This window comes from Scyliorhinus torazame, chromosome 1 (assembly GCF_047496885.1).
Source record: "Scyliorhinus torazame isolate Kashiwa2021f chromosome 1, sScyTor2.1, whole genome shotgun sequence".
NCBI classification, from domain to species: Eukaryota; Metazoa; Chordata; class Chondrichthyes; order Carcharhiniformes; family Scyliorhinidae; genus Scyliorhinus; species Scyliorhinus torazame.
Window position 1 is genome coordinate 357,323,697 of NC_092707.1, and position 26,527 is coordinate 357,350,223.

The 26,527-nt window shown below is 51.8% G+C and overlaps 1 protein-coding gene across 3 annotated transcripts in view; it reads right to left on the reverse strand.

Moving 5' to 3' along the window:
* prkcea (protein kinase C, epsilon a) overlaps positions 1–26,527 on the reverse strand; it is an 877,089-nt gene that overhangs the window by 399,992 nt on the left and 450,570 nt on the right. For 2 of the 3 annotated variants that reach the window (XM_072510720.1, XM_072510732.1), the window contains 2 exons: positions 25,650–25,715; positions 18,912–19,071 (listed from right to left, as the gene is read on the reverse strand). In XM_072510720.1, the coding sequence (XP_072366821.1) occupies positions 18,912–19,071; positions 25,650–25,715 (226 nt within the window). The remainder of the gene's footprint in view (positions 1–18,911; positions 19,072–25,649; positions 25,716–26,527) is intronic. The other variant, XM_072510726.1, reaches the window with a different exon arrangement.

Here is a 26,527-nt window from a genome sequence, read left to right on the forward strand (position 1 = left end):
GAGATGTCCATTGTGACGAGGAATGTTCCTGGTTCAACTGGTCCATGGGTGCTGAGTTTCTGTAGGAAGTCCGTCGTGTCGCGACAGAAGCTGGGCGTACCTTGTACGATGGGTTTCAAGATGCCCTCGATGTAGCCAGAGAGGTTCTCACACAGGGTCGCATTGCCTGAAACGATAGGTCGGCCTGGTGTGTTGGCCTTGTGTACTTTTGGGAGGCAGTAGAGATCTCCAATGCGGAGAGTATGTGGGATGAGAGCACGTAGGGTGCGCTGAAGATCTGGATCCAAGGTCTTGATCAGTCTGTTAAGTTGGCGGATGTGTTCCTTGGTCGGATCTGCGGGTAACTGTCTGTAGTGTTCTTGGTTGTTCAGTTGTCGATATACTTCTTTGCGGCAGTCCGTTCTGTTCAGTATGACAGTGGCCGCTCCTGTGTCTGCTGGTTTGATGACGATGCTGCGGTTGGTCTTGAGAGCGCGGATGGCACTGCGTTCTGCTTGGGTGACGTTCGGGGCTGTCTTGTGAATGCGACTGATGAATCTGGCATTGACGCGACTCCTGATGGAGGGATTTATCAGGCGAATGAGGCTCCGGGAATTCTTTCACAGACCCCAAGAGGCCAACAGCGAACCCAAGCAGACTACCAATGAACCGGAACAGCAGACTGAGAGATCTGCGGTGCGGCAACCGAAGAGGAAAGAGTCGAATTGGACGCCTCCGGAAGGCCACTGCCCTAGACTCGACATGTATGCTCAAGCCGTCTGGAGTCGCGTCAATGCCAGATTCATCAGTCGCATTCACAAGACAGCCCCGAACGTCACCCACGCACAACGCAATGCCATCCGCGCTCTCAAGACCAACCGCAGCATCGTCATCAAACCAGCAGACAAAGGAGGGGCCACTGTCGTACTGAACAGAATGGACTACCGCAAAGAAGTATATCGACAACTGAACAACCAAGAACACTACACAGTTACCCGCAGATCCGACCAAGGAACACATCCGCCAACTTAACAGACTGATCAAGACCTTGGATCCAGATCTTCAGCGCACCCTACGTGCTCTCATCCCACGTATTCCCCGCATTGGAGATCTCTACTGCCTCCCGAAAATACACAAGGCCAACACACCAGGCCGCCCTATCGTTTCAGGCAATGGGACCCTGTGTGAGAACCTCTTTGGCTACATCGAGGGCGTCTTGAAACCCATCGTACAAGGTACGCCCAGCTTCTGTCGCGACACGACGGACTTCTTACAGAAACTCAGCACCCGTGGACCAGTTGAACCAGGAACATTCCTCGTCACAATGGACGTCTCGGCACTCTACACCAGCATCTCCCATGACGACGGCATTGCTGCAGCAGCCTCAGTACTCAACACCGACAACTGCCAATCTTCAGACGCAATCCTGCAAATCATCCACTTCATTCTGGATCACAACGTCTTCACCTTCGACAACAAGTTCTTCATCCAGACGTACGGAACAGCCGTGAGGACCAAATTCGCACCCCAATACGCCAACATCTTCATGCACAAGTTTGAACAAGACCTACTCACCGCACAGGACCTTCAACCGACGTTATACACCAGATACATCGATGACATTTTTTTCCTTTGGACCCACGGCGAAGAATCACTGAAACGACTACACGATGACATCAATAAGTTCCATCCAACCATCAGACTCACCATGGCTACTCTCCAAAATCAGTTGCATTCTTGGACATACTCGTCTCCATCAAGGACGGTCACCTCAGCACTTCGCTTTACCGCAAACCCACGATAACTTCACGATGCTCCACTTCTCCAGTTTCCACCCTAAACACATTAAAGAAGCCTTCCCCTATGGACAAGCTCTCCATATACACAGGATCTGCTCAGACGAGGAGGAGCGTAACAGTCATCTACAGACGTTGAAAGATTCCCTTGTACAAACGGGATATGTCGCTCGTCTCATCGATCGGCAGTTCCAACGCACCACAGCAAAAAACCGCACCGACCTCCTCAGAAGACAAACATGGGACACAACCGACAGAATACCCTTCGTCGTCCAGTACTTTCCCAGAGCCGAGAAACTACGACATCTTCTTCACAGCCTTCAACACGTCATCGATGAAGATGAACATCTTGCCAAGGTCGTCCCCACACCACCACTACTTGCCTTCAAACAACCACGCAACCTCAAACAAACCATTGTTTGCAGCAATCTACCCAGCCTTCAGAACAGTGACCACGACACCACACAACCCTGCCATGGCAATCTCTGCAAGACGTGCCAGATCATCGACATGGATACCACCATTATACGTGAGAACACCACCCATCAGGTACGCGGTACATACTCGTGCGACTCGGCCAACGTTGTCTACCTCATACGCTGCAGGAAAGGATGTCCCGAAGCGTGGTAGGTTGGCGAGACCATGCAGACGCTGCGACAACGACTAAACGGACATCGCGCGACAATCACCAGGCAGGAATGTTCCCTTCCAGTCGGGGAACACTTCAGCAGTCAAGGGCATTCAGCCTTTGATCTCCGGGTAAGCCAAGGCGGCCTTCAGGACGCGCAACAACGCAGAATCGCCGAGCAGAAGCTTATAGCCAAGTTCCGCACACATGAGTGCGGCCTCAACCGGGACCTGGGATTCATGTCGCATTACATTCATCCCCCACCATCTGGCCTGCGAAATCCTACCAACTGTCCTGGCTTGACACAATTCACACCTCTTTAACCTGGGGTTACCCCATCTCTGGATCTGTAAAGATTGAATCACCTGCTAATGCTCGCATTCCAAGCATTGTCTGGCAGCTTTGAATTTGTCTATATATGTGTTTCTGGAACATACCTCTTCATTCACCTGAGGAAGGGGCAGCGCTCCGAAAGCGAGTGACATCGAAACAAACCTGTTGGACTTTAACCTGGTGTTGTAAGACTTCTTACTGTGCTCACCCCAGTCCAACGGCGGCATCTCCACATCATGCCCTTGAGGGGACAGTTAAGAGTCACCCACGTTGCTATGGATCTGGAGTTACATGCAGGCCAGACCAGGAAAGGATGGCAGATTACCTTCCCTGAAGGACATTAATGAAAATGAAAATCGCTTATTGTCACAAGTAGGCTTCAAATGAAGTTACTGTGAAATGCCCCTAGTCGCCACATTCCGGCGCCTGTTCGGGGAGGCTGGTACGGGAATTGAACCGTGCTGCTGGCCTGCCTTGGCCTGCTTTCAAAGCCAGCGATTTAGCCCTGTGCTAAATAGCCCCTAGAGACACCACCAAGGGTGACAAATAATTTACTATATTAAATAAGCCAACAATATTGTTGCAGTTCTTCTGGACCTGCAAGAAATTTGTACTGACCCAGAGTGTCTCGAAGACCAAAATTATGGGCCAGGATGCAGGGACTCCAACGTCCATCAACAAGCTCAATCTGGGTTTGATTTAGTGTTTCTCTGTAAGGAAGGATAAACCTATAGTGAGATTCAAGTCAAACAAAAGTGTTTAACGTGTGTGGGGGAATGGGTTTCAGTTCAAACTGTGTTCCAATTGTGCTGAAAGAGTTTACGTCATGAAAAGTCAACATGAGGTTGGAGAAATAATGAGCTGCTACTTAGCAACCAGGGGTGCCTTTAGGGTAGGAAGGCTTATCGAGTGTCGTTTTTGCTGAATTCATAGTAGTTGGGGCTCGGAAACAAGAGAGTGAACTGCTCTGAGCTCCGCTAGGAGCAGCAAAGCCATACAATGGAGTAATGTGCACGAAAGCAACTAAAGGACAGTTAATTCTTTTTTTTAAATTTAGAGTGCCCAATTCATTTTTTCCAATTAAGGGTCAATTTAGCGTGGCCAATTCACCTAGACAGCACATCTTTGGGTTGTGTGTGGTGGTGAGGGGGGGATCCACGCAAACACGGGAAGAATGTGCAAACTCCACACGGACAGTGACTCAGAGCCGGGATCGAACCTGGGACCTCGGCGCCGTGAGGCAGCAGGGCTAACCCACTGCGCTACCGCACTGCCTAGGACAGTTAATTCTAGAAATTAGGGAATGAAAAAGATGATCCAGGAATATTGAGGATCAGGATTCTGTTCATGGAAGTTAAAGTCAGACCTGGGAAGAGAAGAGCGGATGAGATTGGCTACAGACAAGCCACATATCTGAAGCAATCGTAATGTCTTTATTTCCAGGTTTTGAAGCAACAGTATTCTGTTGGGGACTGAGTACCTGAAGGTGTGTAGAATTTTGGATGCATGTTGCGGCCCGACGTCGGAGTGGCGTGGCGAGAATTTCCCACGCCCCCGACGATTCTTCGACCCGGCGCGGAGAATCCCGGCCTAAGAATTGAGATGAGGAGGAACAACTTTTTTTTTCATAGAATTTACAGTGCAGAAGGAGGCCATTCGGCCCATCGAGTCTGCCCCGGCTCTTGGAAAGAGCACCCTACCCAAGGTCAACACCTCTGCCCTATCCCCATAACCCAGTAACCCCACCCAACACTAAGGGCAATTTTGGACACTAAGGGCAATTTATCATGGCCAATCCACCTAACCCGCACATCTTTGGACTATGGGAGGAAACCGGAGCACCCGGAGGAAACCCACGCACATACGGGGAGGATGTGCAGACTCCGCACAGACAGTGACCCAAGCCGGAATCGAACCGGGACCCTGGAGCTGTGAAGCAATTGTGCTATCCACAAGGCTACCGTGCTGCCCTTCTCGAAGAGGGTTGTGAATTTGTCGCTGCCCCATAGTGGTGTGGAATCTGAGTCATTAAATGGTTTCAGGAAAGAGATAGATATCTTTTTGATAAAAAAATATGTAAAAGGGATATGGGCAACAGGTGCGGAAGTGGATTTGAGACGAGTAAGAAATCAGCCAAGATTTGATTGAATGGCGGAGTAGGTTCGAAGGGCTGAATTGTCTACTTCTGCTCCTAATTCCTATGTTCCGCCTCGTTTGGAATTTTGAATTCTGCTAAAAAGTACAGTTGTAGCTAGAATCAACTGAGGTAAGACCATGAGACACAGGTCCAGAAGCAGGTTATCTGACCCACCAAGTCTGCTCTGCCATTCTGTGATCATGACTCATCAGATATGATACCCCCCCATTTCCACTTTCCCACTTTATCCCCATAACGCTTGATTTCGTTTCTGATTAAAATCTGTCTGCCTCAGCCTTCAAGATACTTAATGACTGGATGATTAGCCATGATCATAATGAATGGCAGAGCAGATGCGAAGGTTCCTATATTGTACTGTGCCGAGTTTGCACTTTCTCCTCATGTCTGCGTGGGTTTCCTCCGGGTGCTCCGGTTTCCTCTCACAGTCCAAAAATGTGCAGTTTAGGTGGATTGGCCATGATAAATTGCCCTTAGTGTCCAAAAAGGTTGGGTTGGGTTACTGGGATAGGGTGGGGGTGTGGGCTTGGGTAGGGTGCTCTTTCCAAGGGCTGGTGCAGACTCGATGGGCCGAATCGCCTCCTTCTGCACTGTAAATTCTATGATGACCCAGCCTGAATATCTCTCTGTAGTAAAGAATTCCAGAGATTCACTACCCTCTAAAAGAAGAAAATCCTCCTCATCTCTGCCTTAAATGAGCTACCCCTTATTCCGATGGACAACAATTACAGCAGCTGAAATTACATTTTGGAGATGGGTTTTGGCTTCTGGCTAAATAACCTTGTACTTGTTGCTTTGTACTTGTCTGTGGGAATGTGAGACAACTGGAAAATTCTGACAGTCCAAGTCCTCCAACCCCAACCAGCCCCATCAATGACCTCAGAAGTTAACCTTAAAGTTTGCATATATGTGCAATGCCCCACAAGGAGTCAATTCAAGTGAACAGCCATGAGTTTTAGATTCCATAATACTGAAATAGTAGGCAGCTTTCTCCTTACCTATTTTGTGATGTTAGCATATCGTCTACCTATGCTGGGAAAGTGACTCGTCCCTATCCGGTTCTCTAGCTGTCTTGTGCTCTGTGATTCAAATAATATTGCACCTTTATAATACTATCGAAAGACTCCATACCCCAAGTGAAAGTCACTGAGCTGCTCCGAGGAAATGAGCACACAGCTGACAGATGGGAAATACGAGGTGGTTGTGGCAGAGTAATATGCAGAAAAATATTGGTCTATGGACTCATGAGTAGGTTTCACAACAAATTCCTCTCCTTCCTCATGATCATCATTACCCATGACACCTTCATCATCGTCATGCAGGAATGAGAATGGATGAAGGAGGTTATTTCCTCCTTCACTTTCATTTTTTGCACTTTTCTGCAGGTCAGAATGCTTCTTTGAATTTTCCGTTGGCTTTCTGTTAAGTTTTTTCTACACTCTCTGCAAGATTTTGAGTTATAGAGTGATAGAATTTACAGTGCAGAAGGAGGCCATTCGGCCCATCGAGTATGCACCGACCCACTTAAGCCCACACCTCCACCCTATCCCCATAACCCATTAACCCCACCTAACCGTTTTGGATACAAAGGACAATTTCTCATGGCCAATCCACCTAACCTGCACATCTTTGGACTGTGGGAGGAAACCGGAGTACCCAGAGGAAATCCACGCAGAAACGGGGAGAACGTGCAGACTCCGCACAGACAGTGACCCAAGCCGGAATCGGACCTGGGACGCTGCAGCAGTGAGACAACTGAGCTAACCACTACCGTGCGGCCCCTAACTTGTTCCATTCATTGCCACCGTATTGTAAAGCGTTGGGCATAGTTCAGTCAGTCTTATTAAGGGGTTGGATTCTCCGTTCCTGAGGCGAAGTGCCGGCTCGAATGGAGAATCCGCAGGAGTTTCACGACAGGAAAGTCAGTGCGAACCCCTCACCGATTCCGGTACCGTTGAGGGGCTAGCACCGGCGCCGACTGCAACACCCGTGGAACTTGCTGAAATCAGCCGGGTTCCGGGCCTAGCATGCACAGGCAGACAACCTGCACCGGTTGCATCGGAAAACATGGCGCCAACCATGCTCAAACTGTAACCCATCAACCGTGACTCCACAGCCCACTCCTTGGCCACCCCCCCCGCCAGTCCTCGTAGAAGCCACCACGGCCAGCGCCACAGATTCCGGACGAGTGTGGCAACGTTGGACTCTGTCCACAGCCAGCACGCCGGGTTCCTGACCGCTGGGACCAGATGTGATCCGGGCCATCGGGAACTCGGCCCATTGGGGCCGAGCATCATGGGTGGACAGGCCAATGACACGCCAACGGCGTTGCAACACCGAGTGTCCTGTGATGCCGGTTTGGAGGGACGCAGCACGGCTGACCGGCGTCAAACCGGCACCTGTCCCGATTCCGCCGTCGGAATCCATTCTCCGCCCGAATGCCGATCACGATTTTGGCGTCTGGCTAAGGAGAATCCGGCCCAAGGCATTTGTAGTCTGAGATAGTTCAACAGTAACTATTTATTAACTAGTGGTAACTATAAACATAGGTATGGTAAAGGTCCAAGCTAGGAGCTGACTCCATGCTTGCTTCGACACATGGCTGTGTCCAATGCTACAATGACGTCTGGGCGACGACCATGTGATCTCTTACATCACAGTGTGGGCAGTACTGTACTCAGCCCCACGTTAAAGTGTGTATTCCAGACCCTTATACAACAAGCATCAAGTAGAGGAAAGGGTTTTAAGATTCTCCATGCAAGTCCTGTTGGGAGAGATGCTGCACATGCTGTAAGATTCCAACTGTGTGAACTCTTTCATACCCAATAACTGTGAAGAGTTAGCTGTGGAACTAGTGGGTGGGATTCTCTCAGCCCGGGGCCGGGCTGGAGAATCCCCGCAACCGGCGCGAATCGCAGAATGCTGCCCCGATTCTCCGCCGCCATTGGCGCCGGCGTGGTTGGCGCGGGGCCGGTCGGGGGCCGCTCTACATGGCTGGCCCGCCGATTCTCGGCCCGGGAAGGGCCGAGCGGCCGTCGTAAAGATGCCGAGTCCCGCCGTCGCCGTCCACACCTGCTCTCAGCCGACGGGAACGCGGCGTGGAAGGGTCGGGGGGGGGGGGGGGACTGTGTGTGTGGGGGGGGGGGGGGGTCCGACCCCGGGGTGGCCTCCGATGTGGCCTGGCCCACGATTGGGGCCCACCGATCGGCAGGCCGGCCTCTCTGGCTGGCGGCCTCCATTCTTCTGCGCCGGCCCCTGTAGCCCTGTGCCATGTTGCGTCGGGGCCGGCGCGTTGAAGGAAGCCACTGCGCATGCGCGCGTTGGCACCGGTGCGAACCGCTCCAGTGCCATGCTGGCCCCCTGTAGGGGCCAGAATTGCTGATCCTGAGGCCGTGTTGACGCCATTGAGAAACGCGACGATTCACAGAATCCCGCCCATTAATTCTAAAGAATGAAAAATGCACTGGGGCCCACAGTGCCCAAGTGAAGAAAGGAACATGGTCAATGTGTTAACATACCATTCCTGGCCAGGTCATTAAGCTTTGTATGGTACTGGTCTGTAAGATAGTCAGGAATGCAGGGCAGGATTCTCTGATCCTGAGGCTAAGTGTTGACGCCGTCATAAACGCTGTTGCGTTTCCCGACGGCGTCAACAGGGCCTCAGGATCAGCAATTCTGGCTCCTACAGGGGGCCAGCATGGCACAGGAGCACCAACGCGTGCATGCGCAGTGGGACCGGCACCAACGGGTGCATGTGCGCAGTGGCTCCCTTCTCCGCGTCTGCTCCGACGCAACATTGCGTAGGGCTAAAGACGCCAGCGCAGAGGAAAGGAGGCCCCCAGCCCGAGAGGGCAGCCCGCCGATCGCTGGGCCCCGATCGCCCGCCAGGCCACATTGGAACCCCCCCTCCCCCCACTCAGGCTGCCCCGACCCTTCCACACCAAGGTCCCGCCAGGTAAGATCACATGCGGACGGCGCCGGCAGGACTCGGGTGTATTGTTACAGCTGCTCGGTCCATCCCGGGCCGAGAATCGGCGGGGGGGGGGGGGGCACGTAGAGCGGCCTCCAACAGGTGCCACGCCAACGCCAATGGCGCTGATTCTCCGCAGAGCAGAGAATCGCGGTGGGCGGCATGGAGCGATTCGCACCAGTCGGGGTGATTCTCCGGCCCGGCCCCGGGCTGAGAGAATCCCGCCTGCAATGTCCCTCTGCCTGAACAGGAGAAACATTTTGACCATTTCCTCCCATGCTGGCAGTGGTCTGCCTCTCCTCTGTTGCCTTTCCTCAATTGGGCTAGGAGGTCAGTCCCAATGATATTTTGAGCTTTTTTGTTCCACATTCCACATTCCACTGCCTTTGTCCCTTTCCAAGCTGCCTGTGCCAGGTGCTCCAATCGAATACATTCTTGAAAAAGTGAGCAAATTGTAAGTAACAGTGAGCTGTCTGATCAAAAGTTTGACCTGCTTACCTGCTGTTGCAATCTGTCAGCCCTGGGTTCAGTAAGAATGAACAACAACACCTCCTCCACAATAGTCCTCAACACTGGGACCCTTCAAGGCTGCGTACTTAGCTCCCTACTCTACTCCCTGTACACACACGACTGCGTGGCAAAACTTGGGGCAAAATTCTCCGTTATCGGCGGAAACTCCGCCGATCGGCGCAAAAAACGGCGCAAATCCCACTTGCGTCACGTCATAAAAATGGGCGTCACACGCGCTGCACGGCGTGACGGCTCATAAGGCCGCGCAGCTCCCCCCCACCCGACCGGAACACCCGACCGCAACACCCGACTTGATGGCTGGCCGTCACTCAGCCCCGAGGTTCGAGTCACGCGATGTGGAGGCGCTCCTGGACGCGGTGGAGCAGAGGAGGGACGCCCTGTATCCCGGGCACGGCCGCAGAGTTGCCCCACGCCACAGCCGGCGTCTGTGGAGGGAGGTGGCAGAGGCCGTCACTGCTGTGGCCCTAACACCACGGACAGGCACCCAGTGCCACAAGAAGGTGAACGACCTCGTCAGAGCAGGCAGGGTGAGCCTCCCCCATATCCCCCCCTCCCCATATCCCCCCTCCCCCATATCCCCCCTCCCCCATATCCCCCATATCCCCCATATCCCCCCTCCCCCATATCCCCCCTCCCCCATATCCCCCATATCCCCCCTCCCCCATATCCCCCATATCCACCCTCCCCATATCCCCCCTCCCCCATATCCCCCTCCCCCATATCCCCCTCCCCCATATCCCCCTCCCCCATATCCCCCCTCCCCATATCCCCCCTCCCCCATATCCCCCATATCCCCCCTCCCCCATATCCCCCCCTCCCCCATATCCCCCCCTCCCCCATATCCCCCCCTCCCCCATATCCCCCATATCCCCCCTCCCCCATATCCCCCATATCCCCCCTCCCCCATATCCCCCCCTCCCCCATATGCCCCCCTCCCCCATATCCCCCCCTCCCCCATATCCCCCATATCCCCCCTCCCCCATATCCCCCTCCCCCATATCCCCCCTCCCCCATATTCCCCCCCTCCCCCATATCCCCCCTCCCCCATATCCCCCTCCCCCATATCCCCCTCCCCCATATCCCCCCTCCCCATATCCCCCCTCCCCCATATCCCCCATATCCCCCCTCCCCCATATCCCCCCCTCCCCCATATCCCCCCCTCCCCCATATCCCCCCCTCCCCCATATCCCCAAGTGAATCCAGCCCTAACCTTAACCTCTGCAATGCACGCGCAACCGATGGCGTGCATTCATATACCTGCCTAACACTGTTGCCTTTTACCCCTGCCACCCCCCCACCCCCCCCCCCACAGGAGAAGCGCGCACACAACAATAGGGAGCATGTGAGGACTGGAGGAGGGCCCGCTGATGAGAGGCCACTGACCGTACACGAGGAAAGGGCCCTGGAACTGGCTGGCGGACCTGAGGACCGGGAGGTTGCTGATGCAGAGGTCGGGGCCCCACGAGCAAGTGAGCCAACAACAGCCCGTCCCCATATCCCCCCTCCCCTATATCCCCCTCCCCCGTATCACCTGATCACTGCCTGATGTCTAACCATGCATGCTTCATTGTGTATCGCAGGACCAAACGTCCAGGCACCCATCCCCGCAGATGCAGACCGCCCGCAGGATGCCCCTCGGAGACCACAGGAGACGGAGAGACCCGCACCCTCCAGCATGCGACGCCCGCAGGATGCCCCTCGGAGACCACGGGAGACGGAGAGACCCGCACCCTCCAGCATGCGACGCCCGCAGGATGCCCCTCGGAGACCACAGGAGACGGAGAGACCCGCACCCTCCAGCATGCGACGCCCGCAGGATGCCCCTCGGAGACCACGGGAGACGGAGAGACCCGCACCCTCCAGCATGCGACGCCCGCAGGATGCCCCTCGCACACCACGGGAGACGGAGAGACCTGGAGCAACAGGGAGACGACACCCCCGTCACGTGCGGGAGCGACCACCCAGCGATGAGGGGGGCAGCCACAGGCCCCCGTCACATCCGAGCCAGGACACCACTACCCAGGACACCACTATCCAGGACACCCCTACCCGGGACACCACTACCCAGGACACCCCTACCCGGGACAGCACTACCCGGGACAGCACTACCCGGGACAGCACTACCCAGGACACCCCTACCCGGGAAGACGAAATACCGGACAGTGACTCAGAGTGGATGGGTGGAGACGAACCCCCACCCCAAAGTGCCATGGACTCAGAGTGGGACGAAGAGCACGACACAACGCCACTGCTGTCACCAACACCCTCCACCATCGCAGAAACACTCACCACGGTTGGGCACTTTAGTGATGAGGCGTCTGGTACACTCACTGGTGCGCACAACACAGCCGTCCCGGTACAGCAGGTGGAGGTAGGAGCAGCAGAGGGACCGGGCGGTCGGAGGGCAGCCCAGGCCAAGCGAACATCTGCCGCCCAGATGGATCCCGGGTTCCTGCAGTTACCACACCCACACATAGATCCGATGCAACCACCGACACGGAGACGAGCGAATAGGGTGACGGGTGGCTTGCGGCGGCTGCGGTCGCAGGTGGAGAAGTCCACCCGCGTCCAGGAGCTGGGAGTGGTCCCGGTCATGCGTGCCACCCAGGCTGACACCGCACGGGTGGCGTCCGCGGTGGAGGCAATGGGTGCGACGGTGTCAGACATGGGGAACGGTTTGCGAGGCCTGGGGCCTTCCGTGCAGGCGGCGTCTGTGGCCCAGGAAATGGCTGCCCTCTCACAGGAGGCCATGAGCCAGTGCCAGCGCCAGATGGCAGAGGCGCTCAACGCCATAGCCCAGTCTCAGCAGGCCATGGCCCAGTCTCAGCAGGCCATGGCCCAGTCTCAGCAGGCCATAGCCCAGTCTCTGCAGGCCATGGCCCAGTCTCTGCAGGCCATGGCCCAGTCTCAGCAGGCCATCGCTGAGGGCATCGGCGCCAGTGGCCATGTGCGAGCTGGCGTCGCACTGTCGCAGACAGGGTTCGACAACCCCCTGGGCTCCATGGCTGCAAACCTGCAGACTCCTTTCGATACCAGCACGGGCCTCCAGGACTGGCAGCGCCAGATGTCGGGGGCGCGTCGGATGGCCAGTCCGTTCGCATCCCCCACCCATGTAGAGGCCTGGGGGCCATCGGGCACCCCGAGGGAGGAGGAGGTGGTGTGGTCCGTCCCGGCTCCCTCTGTAGGGGAGGTCCAGGTACACCGCGACACCTCGGACTCCCCCCCTTCCGTCCCAGGTGCATCGGGTGGGCAACGGGCAGGACAGGCTGGCAGCTCGCCATCCCAGTCGCCCGGGCCGCAGCCTGGCCCATCTAGGCCAGGACGCCTCAGGAATCGGCCGCCAAAGGGATCCGGTGTCAGAGGGCAGGAATCACAGGAGTCCACCTCCAGTTCTGCTGTACCGTCTGGGGAACGACGTAGACGTAGTCAAAGGGCCCGTAAGGCCAAACAATTAGACACTGAGTAAGTTGGCACGGGTGCAGGGCACAGATGAGTTTTAGGCGCTAGGGCACGTGCATGAACTCCTTTGGTTATTAAAGTCAATGTTACACCTACCGAAGCTGCCTTTGTGCTCTGTCCAAAGTGTGCGGGCGTGTCATGTACGTTGAGCGCAAGTGTGTGTGTGAGGGGTGGTCTTACCTCAGCCCCAGGTGAGTCTGCCCCCTTCCCCCTGGGCCGCCATCAACATCCCCCGGGCAGAGGACGGGACCGTGCGCTGCAGTGTCACAGCCGCATGCAGGGATGGTCCGGGTGGATGGTGGTACTGTGGCCATGGGTCAGACATAGTCCAACGATGTAGAGCCAGGAGCTCATCGGAGGAGGGTTGTCATCATCCTCCATGGCCTGCGATAGACACGCGTCCACCCGCAACTGGGTGAGCCCGGCCCGTTGTGCCGCCGGTGGATCGGCAATTGGGGGTGGGGGGGTGGTGTGCATGCGGGTGGGGTGTGTGGGGTTGGGGAGGGGGGTGAGGGTGCTGGGTGGGTGGATGGGTGGGGGGTGTGGGTGGTCGGCTGTTGTCATGGTGTGCGGTCTGTGGCCACACTACCCGATTCCCACGCCCATCTAGTCAGTGAAGCGGGCGTCTATCAGTCTGTCCCGTGCCCGCTGGGCCAGCCGGTAACGGTGGACAGCCACCCGCCTGTGTCTACCCCGTCTGCCCTGACCATTGCCCCCATCCCCCTCATCTGGGGAGGACTGGGCCTCTTCCTGCAGCTCCTCCACTCCGCCCTCCTCTGCCTGCGGCACATCGCCCCTCTGCTGGGCTATGTTGTGCAGGACGCAGCACACCACAATGATGCGGCCGACCCTATCTCACCGATACTGGAGGGCGCCCCCAGAGAGGTCCAGGCACCTGAAACGCATCTTCAGCACGCCAAAGCACCTCTCGATCACTCCCCTTGTCGCTACATGGGCATCATTGTAGCGGTTCTCCGCCTCATTGCGTGGCCTCCATATAGGCGTCATCAGCCACGATCGCAATGGGTAGCCCCTGTTGCCCAGCAACCAGCCCCTCAGCCGGGGATGGCGTCCCTCGTACATGCCGGGGATGGATGACCGCGACAACACGAATGAGTCGTGTACACTGCCTGGGTGACGGGCGCAGACGTGCAGGATCATCATGCGGTGGTCGCAGACCACCTGTACGTTCATTGAATAGGTCCCCTTCCTATTAGTGAACACGGCCCTGTTCTCTGCAGGTGGCCGCACGGCGACGTGCATCCCATCAATCGCGCCCTGGACCATGGGGAACCCGGCAACGGCAGAGAAGCCCACGGCCCGGGCATCTTGGCTGGCCCGGTCCACGGGGAAGCGGATGTAGCGGTGCGCCATGGCATAAAGGACATCTGTCACTGCCCGGATGCACCGATGCACCGATGTCTGCGATATGCCGGACAGGTCCCCACTCGGTGCCTGGAATGACCCCGTTGCATAAAAGTTCAGGGCCACCGTAACCTTGACGGACACGGGGAGAGGGTGTCCCCCGCCAGTGCCACGCGGTGACAGGTGTGCCAGCAGGTGGCAGATGTGTGCCACGGTTTCCCGGCTCATCCGGAGTCTCCTCCTGCATTCCCGGTCCGTGAGGTCCTGGTATGACTGCCGGGGCCGGTACACACGGGGCGCCCTCGGGTGCCTCCGTTGCCGTGGGGCCACGACGTCCTCCTCGTCCTGTCGGTCAGGTGTCCCTCCAGCCTGGGCGGCTGCCGCCTGCCCCTCTGCGGCAGCCTGCGCCGCCTCTCTGGCACGCTCCTCCTCCTCCTCCTCCTCATCCAGGGCAACATAGACATGAGCGGCTGCCACCACGGCGGCCAACATCGCTGGATGGTCTGAAAACATGACGGCCTTGTGGGGGGGAGGGGAACGACGACATGTCATCATTGCCCATATCCCCTCCTCCCCCCAGCCAGGTGGCATGGACCGCATGGGTCCAACTGTTGGAGGCTGGCACCTGGCCAGGTGGACCAACTCATTTGCCCTCCCATCACCCACCCCGGCACGGACCCCCTCCCCAACCCCCAACCTCCACCCCAGCACGGACCCCCCCCAACCTCCACCCCGGCACGGACCCCCTCCCCAACCCCCAACCTCCACCCCGGCACGGACCCCCTCCCCAACCTCCACCCCAGCACGGACCGCCCCCAACCCCCAACTTCCACCACAGCACGGACCCCCTCCCCAACCTCCACCCCAGCACGGACCCCCCCCAACCCCCAACCTCCACCCCAGCACGGACCCCCCCCCCAACCTCCACCCCAGCACGGACCCCCCCCCAACCCCCAACCTCCACCCCAGCACGGACCCCCTCCCGGCACTCCCCCGGAGCCCAGCCTACTCTAACCACCCCCGCCGCGCACACACACACACACAAGCCGAGACACACCTCTCCTCACGCAATCAGTCTGCGGCCACGCCATTTCCTGCCCAGAGCCAACCCCCCAGGCCGTCACTCACCTCCTCGCTGGTCGGCGTGAGCCTGGAGCACCGGGTCACGCCGATGAAAAGGAGGTTTGATTCACGTCGACGTGAACGGTCATCACGTCGACGGGACTTCGGCCCATCCGGAAGGGAGAATGTCGGCAGGCCGAAAATCGGCTGCCTTGCGCAGACCCGTGACATTCTCCGCGGCAGCGGCGCCATTAACGCCCCGCCGACTTTTCTCCCTACGGAGACTTCGGCGGGGGCGGGGGCGGGATTCACGGCGGCCAACGGCCATTCTCCGACCCGGCGGGGGGTCGGAGAATGACGTCCTTGGTTCCAACTCCATCTACAAGTTTGCTGATGATACGACCATAGTGGGCCGGATCTCGGATAACGACGAGTCAGAATACAGGAGGGAGATAGAGAACCTAGTGGAGTGGTGTAGGGACAACAATCTATCCCTCAATGCCAGCAAAACTAAAGAGCTGGTCATTGACTTCAGGAAGCAAAGTACTGTACACACATCTGTCAGCATCAAGGGGGCCGAGGTGGCGATGGTTAGCAGTTTCAAATTCCTAGGGGTGCACATCTCCAAACATCTGTCCTGGTCCACCCACGTCGACGCTACCACCAAGAAAGCACAACAGCGCCTATACGTCCTCAGGAAACTAAGGAAATTCGTCATGTCCACATTAACCTTTACCAACTTTTACAGATGCACCACAGAAAGCATCCTATCGGGCTGCATCACAGCCTGGTATGGCAACTGCTCGGCCCAGGACCGCAAGAAACTTCAGAGTCATGAACACCACCCAGTCCATCACACAAACCTGCCTCCCATCCATTGACTCCATCTACACCTCCCGCTGCCTGGGGAAAGCGGGCAGCATAATTAAAGATCCCTCCCACCCGTCTTACTCACTCGTCCAACTTCTTCCATCGGGCAGGAGATATAGAAGTCTGAGAACATGCACGAACAGACTCAAAAACAGCTTCTTCACCACTGTCACCAGACTCCTAAATGCCCCTCTTATGGACTGACCTCATTAACACTACACCCTGTATGCTTCATCCGATGCCAGTGCTTATGTAGTTACATTGTATATGTTGTGTTGCCCTATTATGTATTTTCTTTTATTCCCTTTTCTTCCCATGTACGGGGCAGCACGGTAGCATTGTGGATAGCACAACTGCTTCACAGCTCCAGGGTCCCAGGTTCGATTCTGGCTTGGGTCACTGTCTGTGCGGAGTCTGCACATCCTCCCCGTGTGTGCGTGGGTCTCCTCCGGGTGCTCCCGTTTCCTCCCACAGTCCAAAGATGTGCAGGTTAGGTGGATTGGCCATGATAAATTGCCCTTAGTGTCCAAAATTGCCCTTAGTGTTGGGTGGGGTTACTGGGTTATGGGGATAGGGTGGAGGTGTTGACCTTGGGTAGGGTGCTCTTTCCAAGAGCCGGTGCAGACTCGATGGGCCGAATGGCCTCCTTCTGCACTGTAAATTCTATGACTATGATCTGTTGAGCTGCTCGCAGAAAAATACTTTTCACTGTACCTCGGTACACGTGACAATAAACAAATCCAATCCAATCCAATCCAATCTTAAAGGTTGCACTCTGGTTTTGAATCACTCCTAACATTCCTACGGGCACGGTCTAGCGTAAATGTTTCTAAGTGTCATTTATGGCAGGTTTTGCTGGGAGTTTCCGGTTGTCTCTATCAGCGGGGTTTCCACAGTGATCTAACCATGTTTAATTACCTTTTTGGGCCCTGGCGAGTTTCGCCCCGGTCAAGCCCACACTTGAATTATTTCCATCACTGGGGAGTTGAACTCGCAGGCCAGACCGGCTCCTCAGAAATCGGGTCACCATTTTGAAAGGGTGCACCAATCTCTAAGAGGGCTTGTAGGTCCCCCCACAACCCCACCCATGGATAATGTCACCCCCCCCCATCCCACGCACACACACACATGGATATTATCCCACACCCCCTCAAGTGATGACACCCCGCTATGGGGTTGCTGAGGGGCCCCCCATTTCAGGCCTTACCAACCACCCCTTATGCTTCCCCCCCCCCCCCCTTCCATGACCTCTACCCTTCACTCCCCCCAAACCTTCCAGAGGTTTCTTGAGATCACCCTGCATCTCCCTACCATTCATACCCCTTCACCCTCCTTTCAGAGGCATTGTTCCCCAGGCCCTGACCTTGGCAGTGCCACACTGGCACGCTGGTAGTGTTCCTGCTGGTTTTGTAGTGCCACCCCAGCACCTTGGCAGTGCCAGCCTGGCAGTGCCAAGGTATCCATGTTCCAGAGGAGGGCAGGGGGTCATCCTGCACTGTCCCTGACCACCCAGGGCCTCCAATGGCCCAGGTGGCCCAGCGGGTGCTGTTCCGCCAGGTCCACGTTTGTGTGGACCAGTACTGAATGGCATCCGGCTGGGGACTCCATGAGGAGGCCGTTAAATGCCAGGAGCCCGGTAGATTCTGGGTGTGCACGCCTCAGCGGGTTCAGAACCTACTTAGACACGTGAGGCTGGGTCCCACCCATTGTGGGTGGCATCCTGATCATGATGCCTTGCTTTACTGGTTCCCAGAAAGCGGGTGGGAGGCTTCTCTCGGCATCTACCGGCCACGCTGCGTTCACGTTCGGGTGCATCACTGCCGGTAGATTGCGTCCTATGATTTTCTAAGTGATTTGCACTGGAGACCATTCACCAGATGGTATATGAAGTTTAGGCAGATATAGCTCTGTTGAGCATCAGTAGGCAGAGCTCTGGGCATGTTGGTATAAGTCCAACAAACTCAACGCATGGAATTTCAGGGCTACCATTTTGAGCACATCGTTTTTCAATGAATTATCTTATTATTATATTTTTAAACTGTAATGCAGCGCAAGTTAATCCTAAATTTATATATGGCAATGGCGATTGAACATTTTCACTTTGAAACACAATTTCTCCACTTTAACACAAACTGGACTATTGTCACACAAATAAATTAGAGTTAAAAGATATACAACATTGTTGCATGCAGGCCTCTATATTGCACAGCCATTGAGTGCTTAAGCATTGTACCTTTCTCGTATCAACAAATAAAATCAAAGGCCTCTTAATGCTTAATCTGGAATACACCACCTGTACAATCTACAACATACAAGTACAAATATATTTGCAGGTTCTCATTCTTTTCCTGACCTGTTCCATTTACTCCACACCATTAGTTCACAACTATTCATCAAATTCTCCAATTTACATGCATTGTTAACATCATGTTTAGAATGTAAAAATTGCTAATAAAACATGATGATAAGTCTTTCTTTTTACCAAACCATGTCAATAGTAAATGTTCATGACAGCTTTATTGATTTCAGAGCCAGCATTGAGGAGCTTGTAGGACAGTGTATTTATATTTTTTGATTGGTTTGTCTCCATTAATGAGTGATCTCACACTCGTATCTTTCACCTTACTAAGCATTACCTCATCATCTGCAAAGAAAAGTTGCAACATATTGTATTCTTCATGTCCTAAACAGAAATTGGTTGAGATCTACTTATCCTCAATCAGGGCATGGTGCAATACACTTTGACAGCTCTCTTGCTCTTACCAAATAAAGTCCCGACAATGTGAACAATATGTTGGTTGTCTAAGGTAGGTGGCCATAAACTTGTGCCCATTGACTTGATGGACCCTGCGCCGTACAGCTCCTTGTCTCTTCCTGGGCCGCATTCGTTCTCTGAACACGCGTTCTTCATTCTCCTTTGGTGCTACAGAAAACAAGAAAATTATTACTGAAACAAATCTGAAGGGCTGAGGTAACAAAATTCAGGGAGAATCACAGCTGCCAATTCTCCTGGCATAAAATCTCTATGAGCCTTTCCAAGTTTCATGAACATTGGAACATTCAAATTGAGTCTGACCCATATTGGCTTGGGTGGCATTTCTAAGGCCAGCACATCCACCCGAAACAGGACCCAAATGTGAAATTCAGGTACGGGCGCGCGTGGGGCAGTCTAAACAACAATCAATGATTAACATGGCAGCGACAGCCTGTTCTCTTCCTGAAAAGGCAGTGGAAGCAGGGTCTTTGAATATTTTGAAGGTAGAGGTGGATGGGTTCTTGGTAAGCAAGGGGGGTGATAGGTTATCCGGGGTAGGCGGGATGCAGGTTTGAGATTACTATCAGATCAGCCATGATCTTATTAAATGGGAAAGCAGGCTCGAGGGGCTGAATGGTCTCCTCCTACTCCTTGTTTGTCTGCTCGTAACACAATACACCACAGAGTGGTAGGGTAGACATTCATAGTCATGATTCCTGAAACACTGAATTTTCTCATACAGACCTCAGCCCCATGAGGGGCTCCCACACAGGAAGACAGAATGCAAATTAACACATTGCCTTCTTGAACTAGAAATTGGTTGAGACCTCAGATTCAGCTGTCTAAGGCAATCCTCAATCTAGGTATGATGCAATACACTAAAAAAATTCAAAGATATCTAGAAATGGTTCCGAAAGGGGACGTTGGGATTCATATGAATAGTAAAAATGGGGGGCCAAAGCAGTACTCCATGGTGCATACATTTTCCCATTTTATAAATGGAAAAAAAGTAAATTGCTGCCAATAATTTAAACAGATTGTTCAACTGGTGCAAGAGGTGTTTACTCCGAAGAGAGTTAAACCCATTGGTGCCCTTTCCAAGAGCTGAGTGTGCAATTAACACTTGATGCTTATTTAATTATTCCTAATTTTTTTTGAACACACACTTACAGGGGACATTACTGTTGTTGGGCTCTATTTTCAAAAGCATGGATAATTTATACAATGGTTTTGAAATATACATAGCTGTACCGAGTACGTCAGAACATGCCCAGAATATGCAAAAGTTATAATTTCAGAATTGGTTCATAAAAACGGACGGCCCTATATATTCTACATACCCAAATTTTAGAAAGCTATATTTTAAACTTCCAAGGCAGGCTATTTTTAAGTGACAAATTACCTCAAACTTTAGTTAAAGGATGAAAATGTAGCCTGTAACTTCAAACTAAGATTTCATACACCAAAAAAATGTTAATTTAAATCTCATTTTTTTTCTCTGCTTAGCATCAGTTACACTGCTTGAAAGATAGCACGCTTGTTTGGGTGTAAATTAATGTTAAAATAGATCATAAATTGCACCAATGTCACAATCTTGATTCTCGTTAATAACAGACTGTAACTCACAACAGCACATAAAGTCATACATTTTTAATGAGGGGAACTGAAAATATGCACAAGGTGTAACATGTGCCCGCATTCTAGTAAGGGCACCTAAAACATGCATAAGGCGTGACTTATAACCAATGAGAGGAATTTAAATATATTTAAGACACGACTGACAAACCATATTCTAATAAGGGGATTTTAAGTCCACATAAAATGAGACTTAAGTCCACATTTTAGTAAGGGACATATAAAAAAACAGAAGACGTGACTTATAGCCCACAATATGGAGGCACTGACCATAATGTTCCAATCTTGCTTTGACTTGGGGTGGAGCCAGAAGACTGGAGTATTGCAAAAGTTATACTCTTGTTCAAATGAGGGTGTAAAGATAAGCCCACCATCTATAGGTCAGCCAGTTTAACTTCATTGCGGGGGAGGACTTCTAGAAACAATAATTTCGAACAAATGTAGGTAAATTAAAGAGAGCCTGTATGGATTTATTAAGAGAAAATCATGTTTAACTAACTTCCCGGAGCTTTTTGAAGAGGTGACAGAAGGTTCATGAGGGCAATGTGTGGTGTAAATGCTGTGGGATTCTCCGTCGGGAGAGGGTTCCTCTGTTTCGCCGGAGAACCACCTGCACCCACAGTTTCCCAACGGTATAGGGGTAGTCATAATGGCAAATCCCATTGGCCGTCTGCGGCAGAATCCCACTGCCACCGGAGGTGCACCGTGACGGAAAACGGGGCGGGCGGGACGGAGAATACCGCCTCACGGAGTTCCAAAAGGCATTTGACACAGGATTGTGAGCACAGTTATAGGTCAGGGAATAAAAGGGAAAGTAGCAACATGCATATGGAATTGTCTGAGTGACAGGAAACAGAAAGTTAATGGCTGCTTTTCAGGCTCGAGGAAGATTTATATTTGTGTTCCATGGAGATCAGTGTTGGGGCTCCTGCCTTTCCTGATATATCTATATCTTAATGACCTAGATCTTGGTGTGTAGATCATAATTTCAAAGTTCGCAAATGATACAAAACTTGGAAGCAATGTCAATTGTGAGGAAGATAGAACTTCAAAAAGACACAGGCAAAATATTGGAATGGACACAAATGTGGCAAATGAAGTTCATTGCAGAGAAGTGTGAAGTGATTTAATTTGGTTGGAAGAACATAGAGAAACAATATATAATATAGGGCACAATTCCAAAGGAATTGCAGGGGCAGAGAGACCTGGGTGTATAGATGCATAAGTCATTTGAAGTGGCAGGATAGGTTGAGCGAGCAGTTAATCAAGTGGGACACCTCAGGGATCTGTCCTAGAACCCCAACTGCTCACATTATATATTAATGATTTGGGCAAAGGAACTAAATGTATTGGGCTGGATTCTCCGGTCGCCGATGCCAGAATCGGGGGAGGCGCTGTTTTCGCAATGCTCCACCCCTTCCAAAGCGGCGCAGTCTCCGAGTATGCCGTGCCACGTATCGACGGCCTCAGGACATTGCCTGAGGTCCGTCCCCCGATGCTCCGACCCCGAGCAGCCGATTGCCCGACAGCGTCGGTCGCGTGTGGTCTCAAACGTCGTGAACTCGGCGTGGAGACTGCGGACTCAGTCCAGGACTGCCATAGTTGGGGAGGGCCGATTCGCGGGCAGGGGATGACTTTATCAGGGGCTGGGGACAATGTGGGGGGTGGTCTGGGGCACGTGAGCTAGCCGAAGAGATGGCTATTTCGTGGGCCGGGTGCGCGAGCGGCCGCCGCAATGTTGCACGGTGGATGCGCAGCCATAGACTTGGCAATTCTTTGGACCATATCGGCAGCTAGAGCCGCCTCGACACTGCCAGCATGCTAGCCCCGAGCCAAACGGAGGATCGGTGGCCATTTTACCCATTGTTTCCGTCGTAAAATGCCACCATTCCCACGCCGGTATGAGGACATAGCCTCAGATTCGGAGAATCCAGCCCATTATCTCCAAATTTGCAGATGATACAAAGCTGGGTGGAAATGTGAGCTGTGAGGAGGATGCAGAGATGCTTCAGTGTGATTTGGACAAGCTGAGTAAGTGGGCATATGCCTGGCAGATGCAATATAATGTGAAAAAATGTGAGTTTATCAACTTCGGTCGCAAAAATAGGAAAGCAGATTATTATTTGAATGGGTGTAAATTGTGAGAGTTGGATACTCAGTGGGGCCTTGGTGTTCTCATGCATCAGTCTCTGAAAGTAAGTGTGCAAGTACTGATGGCAGAAAGAAGGAAAATGGTATGTTGGCCTTCATAACGAGAGGATTTGAGTCTAGGAATAGGGACATTTTACTGTAATTGTATAGGACATTGGTGAGGCTACTCACCAATTGTGTGCAGTTTTGGTGTCCTTATCTGAGGAAGGATGTTCTTGCGATGGAGGGAGTGCAGCAAAGGTTTACCAGGTTGATTCCTGGGATGGCGGGAATGTCATATGAGGAGAGACTACGTCAGTTAGGATTATATTCATTGGAGTTTAAAAGGCTGAGCAGGGAAATTCATACATTTCTAACATGATTAAACAGGGTAGAGTCAGAAAGAATGCTCCCGATGGTGGGGGAGTCCAGAACTGGGGGTCATAGTTTGAGGATAAGGGGTAAACCTTTTAGGGCTGAGATGAGGAGAAATTTCTTCTCCCAGAGAGTGGTGAATCTGTGGAACCAACTTTCACAGGAAGTAGTTGAGGCCAAAACATTGTATGATTTCAAGAATAAATTAGATATAGCTCTTGGGGCTAAAGGGATTAAGGGACATTGGGGGAAAAGTAGGATTAGGGTATTGAACATGATGATCAGTCATGATCATAATGAATGGCATAGAAGGCTCGAAGAGCTGAATGTCCTCCTCCTACTTCTATTTTCTATGCATGTTCCTAGGCATACAATATCCTAAGTTTTTTTAATAGGGTCATAGAGTAAAAGGGCAAGGAGGTTATGTTGAACTTATAAAGGACACTCATTTGGTCTCAGCTGGATTATTGCAGCCAGTTCTGGACGATGCATTTTAGGAAGGGTGTGAAGGTGTTCGACAGAGCGCAGAAAGGATTCATGAGCAATGTTCCCGGGATGAGGAATTTCAGTTTTGAAGATAATTTTGAAAATATTTAGGACTATTTTCTTTGGAGAAAAGACGACAGCGAGAGATTGCACAGAGGTGTTCAAAATCATGAGGATTCTGGACAGAGTAGATAGGGAGAAACTGTTCCTACTCATCCAAGTATCGCGTGCAAGGGGGCACATATTTAAAATAATTTGTAAAAGAAAGAAAAGCGACAAACTATTTTCACACGGCGAATGGTGAAGGTCTGGAATGCCCTGCTGGAGAGTGCGGTGGATTGAAGCATTCGAAAGGGAATTAGGCAATTATCTAAAAAGCAAGTATGTTCAAGCAAGTATGGAGCAAAGGCAGGCGAGGGCATTCATTCAATTGCTCATTCAGCGAGCTAGAGTGGCCCATTTTCGTGTTCTGTGGTCCTGAGTATTTAAATATACATAAGGTATGACTCACAATGCAGATTTAATAAGGGGAATTTAAACACAGATACATTTTGAATTAAAACCCACATTTTGCACCCACACAAAGAACTGAAAACAAGGTGTTGCTGAATTTTACATGTGAATCGCTCCCACAATTCACACTGGCATTCATCTGAATTGTTACAAATACGGCACAAATAAGATTGTGCTGGCAGATAACAGGCTCGAGCTACAGCTAAAGAGGAAAAAGGAACTCAGCAGAGAGATGTTTTATGCTTTCGGAAAAAGTTTTGAAAATTGCATCTGTGATATCTTGCAGCTTGGTAGCAGACAAACGTTGAAGAAGCACAAGCAAGCACACTCCAGAATTTATATTATCAATCAACACAGGTTAAACCTGGATCAAAATCACAACCTTCTCGATTCCAGCTGCATTTCTTAGCAACCTCCCCTGTGGATGTCAAATGAATCATTTCAGTACCACAGAGGGTTATGAATGCATAAGATTACTTTAAGTAACATGCATTAACCCTTCTCACTACATCCAGACACACTTATCTTCGTACTTGGCTTGATATGGTACTAATTTTTAATCAAACTACACCTTCTTCAAGAAGAGGGGACATTGAGCAGAAATTAATATATTAATTAAACATGGTATAAAAAAAAGTTGGTAGTGCAGCAAAAGAATTATGTTACTCCGTGCAACATGTAAAGTCTCTATATATTTGACAAAATAATCGCTTTGCCAACAGCTTTGGACTGGGGAATGACAACCTCAATGAGTAAATTTAAGGAGCAGATAGATTTTTAATTAATAATGGGTTGAAGGGTTATGGAGAACGGGTGGGAAAGTGGAGTTGAGGATGAGAGGAGATCAGCCGTGATCGCATTGAATGGTGGAGCAGGCTGAGGAAGCTGAAAAAGTGCCTACTCCTGCTCCTAGTTCTTATGTTCTTCTGTTATTGTGATATTTCGAAGATGAAAGCACTAGTCCAGGAAGAAAAATATATTGTTCCTCTCTGACCAATGTAAACACTGCCTGGCATCGCTTAATGAAACAATCCACCTGCGACTGGGTTACAATTGCGCCCCTGTCATTGCACGTAACACCATTTACAAGTATCAATCGCAGCAACTCAACATTGCAATGAATACGCCTTCAAGTGGCATGCGAGAAAAATCTATCAGGTTTTAATCAAATACACCACTTCATGGAATCTTTCTAAAGCAATAAAAACATCAAATAAGATGATGCTTGTAGGAGATCAGAATATTCTATACATAAGAATATCAACAAAAACAGTAAGGCTGCACTATAACATTGGTCTGTATCTGCCAGCAGAGCATTGTGGCTATTTCCTTTTTGTTTTCTAAACTCTCCTCTTCCGTCTGGTATAAGTTAGTAAGAATTTAGAATCCTAGTAAAGAGTGAGTTGAAGTAAGAGCAAAAGTAAGAGTTGAAAGGTGGAGCATTGCAGTAGCTGCGATAGGACAGAAAGGTGATTCGAAAGGAGCCTGCAAGCATCTTGTGTAACTATCATGAAGTTGCAAAATTATGCATCAGTTTTACAGGCTGTTAATCATGTGACAGGTTTAAAATTTCAAGTGTTGGTGCCTTTTGACGAAAAATACCCTACCTGATTTTTGGAGACCAGATAGCGGATCAGTTCCCAGCATGCCCATTTTCGAAAGGAAACCAGTGCCTGATGAGAGGAAGTCACCTGTGAAGTTTGGTTAAAATCTACTTTTCTTAAACTTACTGAGGTGAAAAGGCAATGTTTATGTGCACAAGGACATAAGTTCGCAACATATCCATTCTCAAGAAAATCGTGGTGTCGGATGAGAGGAAATCATGAGTGAAATGTAATTAAAATTTAATAAAACAAATTTGTAAATTACTGAACTGAGAGGCCATTGCTTGTCTACTCAATCACATTTGCGCATGTTCTCCCTCCAATGCTCCCATTTTGAAAAGAAGCCAAATGGGCACTATTAACCACTGGCGAAGATAGGTTGGTGACAGCCATCTGTTTTTGCCAACAGGAGGCCTGATCCTCTTAGAAACCTAACTCTCATTTTCATTGGGGGTCTTGGGCTGCAGCTCCCCATTTCTAGAGGTGGGGCGGGGGGGGCGGGGGAGACAACTGGTAGGTTCCACCCGCTGGGTCAGCCGGCAGTCAAAGCCTAATAATGTAGGGAGGCAATCCCTTCCAGGGTTTGGTAGAAGGGGTCTAAATATGCTTCTTGCAGCGCAGGTGTTTGGCATGGACCCAGGAGATCCTGCTCTTCTTTTTGAGCAGCCTCCAGCTGTCCCTGTAAGGACCCAGGTTAGATCACCCCCACTTGTCGCTCAAACTTTAAACCAGGATACAGAATGCATTTCCCCAATTTGCATAGATTAACATGGCTCCTGTCCAGTTCAGATGGGTGACTGCAGTGCCATTATAAATGCTCTGGGCAGTGAGCAGCAGCATTGTCCTGGTAAGTACAGCACTCCGATCCGAGGGCTGCTACA